The sequence below is a fragment of the Bos indicus genome, chromosome 4 (assembly GCF_029378745.1).
Source record: "Bos indicus isolate NIAB-ARS_2022 breed Sahiwal x Tharparkar chromosome 4, NIAB-ARS_B.indTharparkar_mat_pri_1.0, whole genome shotgun sequence".
NCBI classification, from domain to species: domain Eukaryota; kingdom Metazoa; phylum Chordata; class Mammalia; order Artiodactyla; family Bovidae; genus Bos; species Bos indicus.
Window position 1 is genome coordinate 35923971 of NC_091763.1, and position 11764 is coordinate 35935734.

General features: G+C 33.2%; 1 protein-coding gene across 2 annotated transcripts in view; it reads left to right on the plus strand.

Annotated features, from left to right (window-relative positions):
- The window catches only part of SEMA3D (semaphorin 3D), a 230242-nt gene extending 218806 nt beyond the window's left edge, over positions 1 to 11436 (plus strand). For both annotated transcript variants that reach the window (XM_019958589.2, XM_070787656.1), the window contains one exon: positions 6444 to 11436. In XM_019958589.2, coding sequence (XP_019814148.1) covers positions 6444 to 6869 — 426 coding nt within the window. In that variant the 3' untranslated portion in view covers positions 6870 to 11436. The remainder of the gene's footprint in view (positions 1 to 6443) is intronic.
- The last annotated feature ends 328 nt before the right edge of the window (positions 11437 to 11764 follow it).

Genomic DNA, 11764 nt, shown 5'->3' on the forward strand with positions numbered 1-11764 from the left:
ATTAAAGTTAAATCAACAGAGAGGGAAAAGTAATATGGATGCTCTACTTTTGACTTTTCCCTATTTCAGTTTTTCTAACACATATATGTGTTTAAAACATATTACAAAGATTTTGTGAGATAGGTAAGTTATATATGTTACCGAATTTAATGAGATGAGTTTGGGTAGTCTGAGAAATTGTATATTAATATTATTTGAACATCATGAAACAGGTTAAGTGACAGAATATGAGAAACCAGTGATAATCTAGAATTCTAAAAGTCCCAGTATTAAATTAAGGATAATGTAATTGTAATGGAATGAACACAGGGTCAGAATTAGATGAGTTGAGTAATGACTCTTTGGTAATATTACTGAAGTCCCATGGGCCAAAATTTTCTAAGGTAAATAAAATAAATGCAAAAGTTCCTGTCAAAATAAAATGAAAAAAAAAACCACATATGAGAATGTGAATTTCAAAGCAGAGGATTACTCACAAGTGTAAAATAATTCATATAACATCGCAGACACTTTCTGTCTGGGAGGATGTGTAAAATAGGAAGTAGCACTAATGATGTGTTCACCCTGACTGCTGAGGGTTTCTGAGCAGGTGGCAACTTCTTTAGCACTCGGTTTCTCTGCCATATAAGTAGGAGGACCAGATGGCCTCTAAAATATCAGCCTTCTTGTTAACTCTATAAACATTTAAATAGGATATGTAATCAGTCAAACATTACTGTGGAATTATGGTTCTCAACTTCAGGCAGTTTTGCTCCCAAAGTATTCATATTTTTGGTTGTTGTCACTGCATGGGGGGAGGATGCTACTGGCGTCTAGTACATAGAGATTAAGGATGATGCTAATCATGGTGCAATGCTCAGTCCCTCACAATAAATAACTATCCATCCCCACCCAAATATCAGCAGTGCTGAGGCTGGGAAACCTTGGAGTCAAAGAGCCAACTTTTATGGTATGGTCCACTGTTAAACTAAGAAGCTGTTATTCTCTTCATCTAAGAATAATTTCTCTATCAAAGTATTGACCCTTCACATATTTAATACTAAGGGAATAGTTGTCTCATGTCCTTATGTCATAATTGTCCTTGTGTCAAATACGAAAATTGTCCTTATGTCAAATTCTCTAATAAAACTTGATTCTTGTTGTTACATCCAGAAGTTTTAAGAATATGGCATATCCATATTTATACTAAGTGTTTAAGAGTCTCATTGTTTACCAATATAAAGTTTTATCTGATGTAAAAATGATTTAAATTCAAGATATAAAGCATTTATTGTTTATCCATGAAATATTGGAAGGACATTAATCTAAATTTTTTAACATTCAGGTTTTCTTTTAGTTACATTACAGTATTTTATTTTTGAATATCTCGAATGACTATTTTTAATTTTAGTCAATAAAGTTTGATGATTTCTTTTCAGTTAAATATAGTTTTTTAATAACGATTTTCTTCCTCCATGACAAATTTAATCTAACTTTAAAAAAATGTTGAACTCTGCTTGGGGTGCCCTGCCAGGTTTAGATACATACATTTGCCTATGCATGTTTGCATTCATATATTTTATGTTTCCAGAAAAAGCTATGCATTACTTTAATGTACATTTTAACAGTGTATCATACAGTCATGGTGGTACCAAGCTCCATAAATTTCAGTGGAGCAGAAATAGTGTATTTATTGAATTATACTTAAAATATTTTAGCTGTAATGTTTCAACTGATATTTTCATCTATCTTTGTAAATAGGCAGTTATTCATTGTCCAGGATATGCAATACTGCTTCCTGAGCTGAGGAAAGGGACAAAATCCAGACTAGATTTGAAGCATTTTTCCCAGCAGGATACCCTCTGCTCTTTACCAAGAAGGTCACAGTTAGAAATCTTTCCTCCACTCAAAAAAAAAAAAAACAAAGCCTGAGGGAAGGCCCAGGATCCCCTGTGGCACAGAGGCTGTCACCAGGTTATTCTCTGCCAGGAGGAGAACATTTCCTTGCTGAGTTGTTTCACAGTTGGGTGCTGTTGGGAAGGTCATGAGTCAGTTGTCTGCTGACTTTCTTATAGAGCTGTTCTTAAAATTGATGGTGTTTATGCTGTAACCAGCAAGTTAATTGACAGTCCCCAAGCTTCTATTGAACTTTTGAGATCTGAATAAATAATTTACCATTTGTGATAGTAATTTTTCCATGGATTTTTAAAATATTTTAAAAACACCTTCAAATGTTTTTGTTTCTGTCTGTAGGTCTTTATTTTTATTGCTTTTATCATAAAAGCAATATAAATGGTTTTGAAAATACAGTGACATATAAAAGACTATGAGATCACAAAGTGTAGATAATCACATATATATTTTGATCTCTATTTCAGGTTTTTTTCCTACTAACCATTACACTATCAGCAATTTCCCCTGCCATTCAATTTTAATACATGATTCCTGTCCCACACCCTTGCCAGCCTGATGCCACAATCATCCACTCACGTTCCATGTTTTATTTAAATAGCTTGTGTTACCTCTTAATCAATTTTCCTTTAGCTAAATCTTTCTCTACTTGTCTGTTTTCTTAGGGCAGATTCTTAAATGTAAAATAAGTGAGTTAAAGACTTTAATATTCTTACAGCTTTGCATAAACAACTGTATATTGCTAATTTCTCATCAAAATCACCATATTGGCAAACTGCCTTACCTATTACTTGCTTGGTTTATGTTGATACAGTCATTTAAAAATTTTAATAATCCCTTTACATATTTAAATAGTAACATTTAACATTATGCATAAGTAACTTTTTATTATGTTTTATATCTCTAAAATTCTTTTGTGTGTTCAAAACACACACATTTGGAACTTCTATTGATTTATATGATTTCTCTTTGTGTTTAGAAGTTCCTTTCCCAATAAAAACATATATATATATTTTCTCATCATTTTATGATTTTACTTTTACAATTGTAATTTTTTGGGGTTTTTTTGGGTTTTTTTGGCCCTATTGCATGGCATGTAGGATCTCAGTTCCCCAACCAGGGATAAACCCATGCCTCCTGAAATGGAAGCACAGAGTCTTAACTACTGGACTGCCAGGGAAGTCCCTACAATTACAGTTTATATTTTATATTTACATTTACTCCAAGATATTAATCAAGAATGAGTTATGTATTCATTTGATTTTTTTCTCTTTTAAATAATGAGCCAGTTTCCTCAGCACTATTTTTAAATAAGTCTCCGTCTATGTTTGTTGAAGGGAGATACTCTTGAAGCCCTAGTCACTTGGAAGACACATGCTTTAGCTATGAAAGACCTGACAGGTGAATTATCTGCAAAGGAATTACCATTAGGCTGCTATTATCAGAGAATCAAGTCCCTGACCTTTACCTGCTGCTTAATACCTAACTGTCCTTTGTCCCATTCCATGTTTCTCTTTTCATTTTAAATGAATTGCCCTTCACTGAAGATCTACATTTAATAATGCCAAATATATTATCCTTGTTCACATTAGGCAAATGGATAGTCGACCCGAGTTCAAGCGTGGTTTTGATTTGTAAGGCTGAGCAGCTTTTACATATCACTAGAGTGGAGAAAATTCTATGAGTTTAAATCAGTGGCCAGAGATTACATTATCTCTTTGTAGAGGAGCTGAATTTTCTAAATTGACTGTGCTGACATTTCGCTGTCGAGATGCAGTCTGCATAATGCATCCTATTCCAGCATGGAATGAGAACATTACAGAGAATGAGAATGTGAAGGAGGCAAATGTTAATCAACCACTTAATTTCTGGGTCACAGATTTCTATCTCTATATTGCAAAAATCCTATGAAAATATATCAGTTAAAAATGTTTTATTAGAGATACCATTTCATTAAAGGCATATTTTTAAAATTTTAGGAAGACAAAAAAAAAAAAAAATCCCTTAAATTATCTCATAGAATTTAGATAAATCCAAAAAGAAATTCATTAAAGCAGACTTTTTATCTGTAGGTCAAAAACCAAAGAAAATGTAAGCATTCCATCAAAGAAAGGAAAAGTAAAGGACCCCAACGGGGTAATGAAATGCCAGGTGTTTATGAAACCCGGAATCCTGTAGGGACTGGAAAGGAGGGAAGAGGGCAAGACTTTAGAGTAAAGTAACGTAAACAGGACATAAAACAAGAATAGCAAAAATAATGATAAAATGTTGTGTAATACGTGTGAAATCACAAAGTCATCGTTCTTTCCTGTCAGAAGCTTGAAAATAAAAATTAAAAGTATTGAGTCAGAGGTGTAACAATCTCTAAGAGTCGCATTAAATGCAGTTTAGCAAGATAGGATGGACGGGACACATGTATACCTATGACTGATTTATATTGATGTATGGCAAAAACCATCATAATATTGTAAAGCAATTATCCTCCTGTTAAAACAGATAAATTAGGAAAAAAATTAGCAAGAATACCAGCTAGAAAAGAAAATCCAAAGATGAACTGTAACTGAAGTCACCCACTTTGATCATCTTGCTATTAATAATAGCCACAGGCCATTTTCCATTAAATCACAGAAGTAAAGCTTCAGAACATCACTTCTCCAGCAGTATAGCAGTAGTCTATGATGCTTCTAATAATACTTCACATTTAACCTTCAAAGAGCTTTACTTTTAACCACCCACCCCCCTCCCAAATACACCATATGCTGTTTCACCAACTTGATAAATGGGAGACCAATCAGGGAAGATAAATGAATAGTCATAGGAAGTAGAGCAGAAAGGAACCAGAACCTAGGCTATGGAGTCAGAATTTCAGTTTCTTAATCTAAGATGTATTTAAATTTAAAAATAATTCCTACAATAAAATTATTTAAAACAAAAAATATATAGTACATGTTAAATTTGCGATTATTATTTTTGTTTAATCTTTTAGAGCTCTACCAATTCAAGTTCAACTTTTACCCTAGGCAGGAGATTTCTATAGTTTCTAAGAATATAAATGAATTCAACATGAGTTTTATTACAGTAGCATTTTAAAATGGCTGGGCCTTTAGAATAAATCCATTAGAAAAAGAAAAAAGAAAAAGAAACTACACACCAACTCAACCAAATAGGCAAAGTAAGGGTAACAAGCAAACCCCTGATGGTGTGGATTCAGTGTAGAGCAAAGGCAGGGCTGGAGACCATTCGGCCTCATTAACCAGGGATCTGAGCTGTGACCTGCCTTTGGCCTCGTGTGGTACCCCGCCAGCTGCACTTCTCTGGCACAGAGGGTGGTTGGCCATATACTTGTGAGTTAACTGGGCTGGTAGCCAGAGATGTTTCTTTTCCTTTTCTCATATTTCCAGAATAGGGGGATTTTTTCCTACATATTTTTCACATAAAGATGCAAAGTATAGTCCACCCACTGTGAATAAATTTAATTTAGCCGTCTTTATGCCTCTTTGATTTCCATCAGCTCAAAGTCCACAGTACAGGGGCAGATGTGTAAACTGGGAAATCTTCCAGACCTCTTTGTTGTTGTTGTCGTTATTCTACTTAGTGCCGAGTGCTCAACAATAGTCCACATTAAACAGGGCTCTTGTGTTGGTAAACATGCCTCTAGTTTATGGAAGATAGGTTCACTATTCACACCAGACTGGGGGCCAGGCAAGCTTAAACATTTGAATTGTCTTTCTGTACTATTGCTTCAAAGGGCAAAGAGCATCACATTCCAGGGGAGGTTCTTTTTGTTCATTGAGCTTTCTCACACTCGAAGTCACATCACAATGTTATAGTATACTAAGGTATGGGAAGTATTTTCACAGATGACATAGTCTAAAGTATCATACAGACACACAGTATCAAAATTCAATTCATAGTAAAAAGAGAAATTCAGCTTTAAATGTTTCTTACCTTCTGACTATATGGTCCTACTTAGTTACAGCTCTAACATCCCAAAGGCTGTGTCCTCCATGCCTTTCCACTTGACTTTTAACAAGTCACCACTTATAGTTTCCATATGCTATTCAGCTCATTTATTTGGCAGTATCTAGAAAAAAAGAGTAAATTCCTTTCAGAATCATCATTCTCTTCTAAATGATAGGTAGTAGTGTGCACTAAAGCTCTTTTTCTACAGAGTGACTGACAATGTTATATTCTAGTTCTAAAATTCAGATACAAATCAGTGTTCTTAGAATACCAATTAGTATGTGGAATCTCTTTAAAGATGGTCAGCTGATAGTTTCCAGGTTTACTTCATTTTCATGACTTTTTATTCCTATCTGTAGATTGGGAGGAAAAACTAATTATATTCCAAAGACTCAATTAGATATGATCAGATGCAACCATACATTTCTGGGGGCAGCTACTTGAGCTGAATTTTTCACTCTCTTCCACAACAGCTGACAGTATTATGCTTAATGACAGAGAGATGGGGACTAGATCTTGTAGATTCATCTAAGTAAACTATGCAGCCTCTCTGGCTCTCATTTATTACCTACCTTTTTTCAACTCTGCAGGTAAAACCCGATGAAAGGATCATCAAAACAGAATATGGGCTACTGATTCGAAGTCTGCAGAAGAAGGACTCTGGGCTGTATTACTGCAAAGCACAGGAGCACACTTTTATCCACACCATAGTGAAGCTGACTTTGAATATCATTGAGAATGAACAGATGGAAAACACCCAGAGGGCAGAGCATGAGGAGGGGCCAGTCAAGGATTTGTTGGCTGAGTCAAGGTTGAGATATAAAGACTACATCCAAATCCTTAGCAGTCCAAACTTCAGCCTAGACCAGTACTGTGAACAGATGTGGCACAGGGAGAAGCGGAGACAGCGGAACAAGGGCAGCCCGAAGTGGAAGCACATGCAGGAAATGAAGAAGAAACGAAATCGAAGACATCACAGAGACCTGGAAGAACTTCCTAGAGCTGTGGCCACATAGTTTTCTATTTAATTTAAAGAAAAGAACTCTTTACCTGCAAAAACACTGTTGTCTGTTTTATTCATCCTTATACTAACTCATAAGAGCTTTCCATGGAATTTTGCTAAAGCACAAGAACAGTAATCTGAATAAGACTATATGGTGGATATGGCATTAATAAGGGTGAATCATTCATCTGAACCAGTTTTCCAAGAACTAAAACTTACACCTGCAAAGTATCTGAATTATCCTCAAAACAGGGGCTTTACACTTGTAAATGTTTTATACTCTGAGTTTTTGAATTTATTATGTAAATAACTGAGTTAAAAAAGCATCAAATTTGACACTGAAATAAGGTGCTTTATGTCCTTTGCATGGCCTTTAAGCATGGAGTTTACCATGCAGTTGTTGCTTTATGTTCTTATGAACGGATATATCATTCCACTTTAGAACTGGCTGCCTGGGGGTAGAATTGGAGGGAAGATGCAAAATACAGCTCACAGTATCAACAGGAACTTTCCCAGGGAGCCATTTGCTCTTGGTGTATGTATGGTTCGGAAATTTGGAGAGGTGCATTACTCCTTTCAGACCCCAGGGGTTACAATTTAGTGTCCTGCAGCATTGATTTACTGAAGGGCATAAATGTTCCTCCCAGGATTCCTTGTGACTTGTCAGGATAACAGGTTCACAGAGAGAACTTGATGCTCAGTTATGTGTTTTTAGAATATATGCTGAGCTTTATAGGGGCATAATGCTTAATAAATATTTTAATAGGGTATGGGAAAGCATTTTGATAAAAGAAAACATCACGAAGTATACTGCATCCTAACCGGGGGGAACGCAGATGGGATTTGTTAAGAGAAAGAAAGACAGCCATAAATTCTGGCTTTGGGGAAAACTCCCCATAAAAAGGAAGAACAATCACAAATACAGTGGATGAAAGGTAATGTGGCTTTATGCACTGGAGTATAAGTAGCTGCCAATTTGTAATTCATCTGTTTAAAAAAAAAACGAAAAACTCTAGATTATAAGAAACTGCAAGTAAACGCCTGAGGAAAAGTTACATTTTCTAAAGGATCATGGGAAGAAAGAACACAAATTTATATACAACCAATGGAATTTCAGTGTGTACTGCCTCTCTTTCTTCTAAAAATTTCATCATACTCTATAAATTATTTCTATTTAGTGTCTTTATTCTCTCCTAAATAATGGATTATTAGATTTTATTTGAGTGAATAGGAAAAAACAATATATACATATATATAGAGAGAGAATTAGATAGACAACTGTCATGGGGAGTGGGAATACTATGTATTTGTTAAATAATGAAATGCAAAAATTTTTACAACGGAAAGGGTTAAATTAACTCTTTGACATCTTTTTCTTCACAACCTTTTTTGCATTTCTGAGATTATATGCTGTATAATCTCATTGTTTTAGTAATTTAATAATAAATAAGTCTACTGCATGTAAAGAAAACAAACTCACATTAACATTTTTCACGTTTTGTTAGTGCTTTCAAATGTTTCCAATTTGACCTTCCCTCTGAATATGTATGGTATGTTTCCTGCCTGTTTAAGAAGGACTCACCTTTCCTTCATACAATACGAAACCCTTAGCCTTCTTCTGTTTTGCCTTTTCACGCCCTTTTTAGTGTGAAATGAAAAATTAGTCACTTCCTCACACAGAAGGCAGCTTTTCAGAAAACTAAATAGCAGACATTGCTTGTTTCTCATGCATTGTACGTGTCTTGAAAGTAAAAGCCTCTGAGAAGGGAACTTACTAGAGTTCAGTATCATGTCTGTTCCTGGTTTTATGCTCAAAATGTCCTATCTTACAGTCATTGTACTTGCATTGCTTACCTACTCAAAGAAGTCACACTGATCTATGATGTTAAGTCACCTTTTGATAGGATACTCATAAACATTTGTAGATGTTTTACTATAAGGAAAACTTAAGAAAGATAGTTTTTTTAAGTGAACCAGAACAAATCAGTCTATTAAAAAGTAATCCATATGAATAGTTCAAGCAAGATCAGACTGCTAACAAGAGTGTTTGAAACTATTGATTTGCTGGCTTAAAATCTTGCCGGAACTCTTAATAAGCTCAAAGCATATAAGTATGAGTATGTTTTTTAAAAAGATTTCCAAATATGTGTATATTAGACAGTAATGGTCAAATTACGAATAGCTTTGAGAGAATTATATGAAACTCAAGTGTTAGGATTGACTTGTGAAAATAAATTTGGTTTTCATCAAAATATGAATGTCTAAGCCATTTTTAAATTAATTCTTTCTTAGTTATTCAGAAAAAAGTTAGGAATTTTAATGGACAGCTAAATTTTAATGGCTGCTTTGGATCTAAAACTATTAATTTATGGTAATTACTTAAATAAGTTTGAAATATTGTTAGTAAAAAATTCATGTAATAAATAAAACTTTTATTGGCAAAGATTTATGTATATTTATAAGAACAAGACATCTAAGCTGCTACATTTAATTTTTTAATCTTTTAATTGCCTAAAACACTTAGGGGAACAGTGTGAATATATTGTCTAGAGATAAGACACAATATATACTTCCTCACCACTGAAAGCTTTTACCAAATTTTCTTTGAAATAATGAAAAATAAAATTATAGTTAATAGTTTCAGATTTGCTAAAAACTCAGCTTTTTACAGAGAGGTCTTAAAATGTCTGTGTTTAGCCTTAATTTTATGGGTTTTTTTCCCCCATGTTTTGAATACATGTCTCTGACTTGCATATTCATCATTTGAATTTCATTCCAGCTAAATATGAATTTCATGCTGCTAAATCCTAACTGTGCATTCATTTACATTCGATGTATTGGGAATTTTAAGTTTGTTTAGAAGTAGATAGTCTAAATAATTAGTGTAGAACCTATTTTTCCACAGAGAGCTCAAAACACATTCACATTATTAAAAAATTTTTTTTGAAAATCAACCAAATTATTTAAGAAATAGAAAATCGAGAACATTAGAAATGTGCAAAAGCCACAACGGTAGTGAAAGAATTATAACTCACACCATACCTCACAAATCCGTTAGCTAAATACTACTTACCTACAATATGCTGCCTGCAAAATGAGTTTACTCTTGAATTGTTATTTGGTCTATGTTTCAGTTCTTTATATGCTATTAACTTTTGTTTCTGCTGAATTGTATAAACTCAAGCAAAAGATAAGTTTACAGTTGCCAGTGCCTGTTTTTCTATATTATATTGAAAATTAAAATTTCAAGGACAATTAGACAGCCTCCAATTGTCAACAAAATGCTAAATTGAACAATAGCATCAAACACTGATATTTTAAAACTTAAATATATCTCGTGAAATAAGATATAAATAAATAAAAGTGGAAATGAAAGCTGAAACAGCATCCCTTTATAATTTGTCTTGGACAAAATGTTGGAATTCATTAGCCTTATTGGGAATGGAGAATTTAGAAAAAAGAGATATTTAAAATGTTTTTATAGAAATATTTTTCTCACAGTAAATGACAATATTTAAATAATTTAATTTACATTTGAGGTTAAAAAAAGATCTAGTATTCCAAGATTGGACACATTGACAGTGCAAAGACAGGAACATATACATGACTTATACCTCTCATTTAAATATTTTTCATATTAAAGTATTTATGGTATGTTTGAAATAGGTGATTTGGGGGTGAAGGGCAAAAAACCTGTCAGTTATTTGTGTAATTTAATACTTAATTGTAAGTGGTTAGCAATCTACTTTGAATTTATAGTTTTGCTATTTTAAAAGAAGTGTAGTCTTGTAATCTAAAATAATTGCAAGTTTCTAAATGTATATTTTGGTTGTATTATAATAAAATACAAACATTAGTGTTTTATGGTTATAAACAGAATGTTGGTTTGTGTGCAAGTTTTGTTTTTAGACCCTGAACATGATAACCAGATTTTACACATAGAATCACACTGACTCAAATAGAAAGGAAAATATCTCCTAAAAAATTTTAGTAGATATATTTTGCACTGTAAGTATGCAATAATTTCCCTTATGAAAAAAAGAATAATTTTCTCTTCCCAATCATTATAATTATATACTTAAGCTTTACTGTGATTTAATTTAGACATGAGTAGACTGAATTAATATTACTACTCAAGTAACAACTTTTAAGATTTCCAATTACCATTCTATAAGTGAAAATTAAAAATAGTCATCTGTATGCTTAGCTGTATGAATTTAAATTTTTAAAGGCATAAGTTGAGGTTTCTGATTTTGTTTTATAAATAATTTACTTGAATTTCTTTTAGAGACAATTTCATTTCTTATTGATTTTGTACACCCATGTAGGATATTTTATATTTGCAAATAGATAATATTATAATATACCAAACCTGTAATGAAATAACTTGTAGGGATGTTGTATAAAGAAATGTCAAGTTTTCTGAGTGCTTTGACATGCTTCAAACATGAGAATTTATGGTAATGTGTATACATAAAATTTTAAAAAGAAAAAAAATTATATAGGGTCCTCTTAAAGAGCGTGCCCAAGCTATTACTATAAATAAAGATACAACCTAAGATTAAAAACTGAAAAAATTCCATGTGTATTTGTTTGACTATATAGTAAGACATGGGAGTGATCCTGAGAAAAAAGGAGACAGAAGTTTAGCATTTGAGAATCAAAAACATCTATAACCATACAACTTGTTATCTGCATTAGTATGATTTGTTAGTCCAGGAAACTCATGCCTAAGATGATGAAAATGTAAACTATTTTTTGCTTCAGAAGCTCATATACTTGTCACTTGTGTATATATTAGTACAAACAAATCTTGGAAGAGGGATTTGACAATACTCAGTTCAATTCAGTTGCTCAGTTGTGTCTGACTCTTTGTGACCCCATGGACTGCAGCACGCCAGGCCTCCC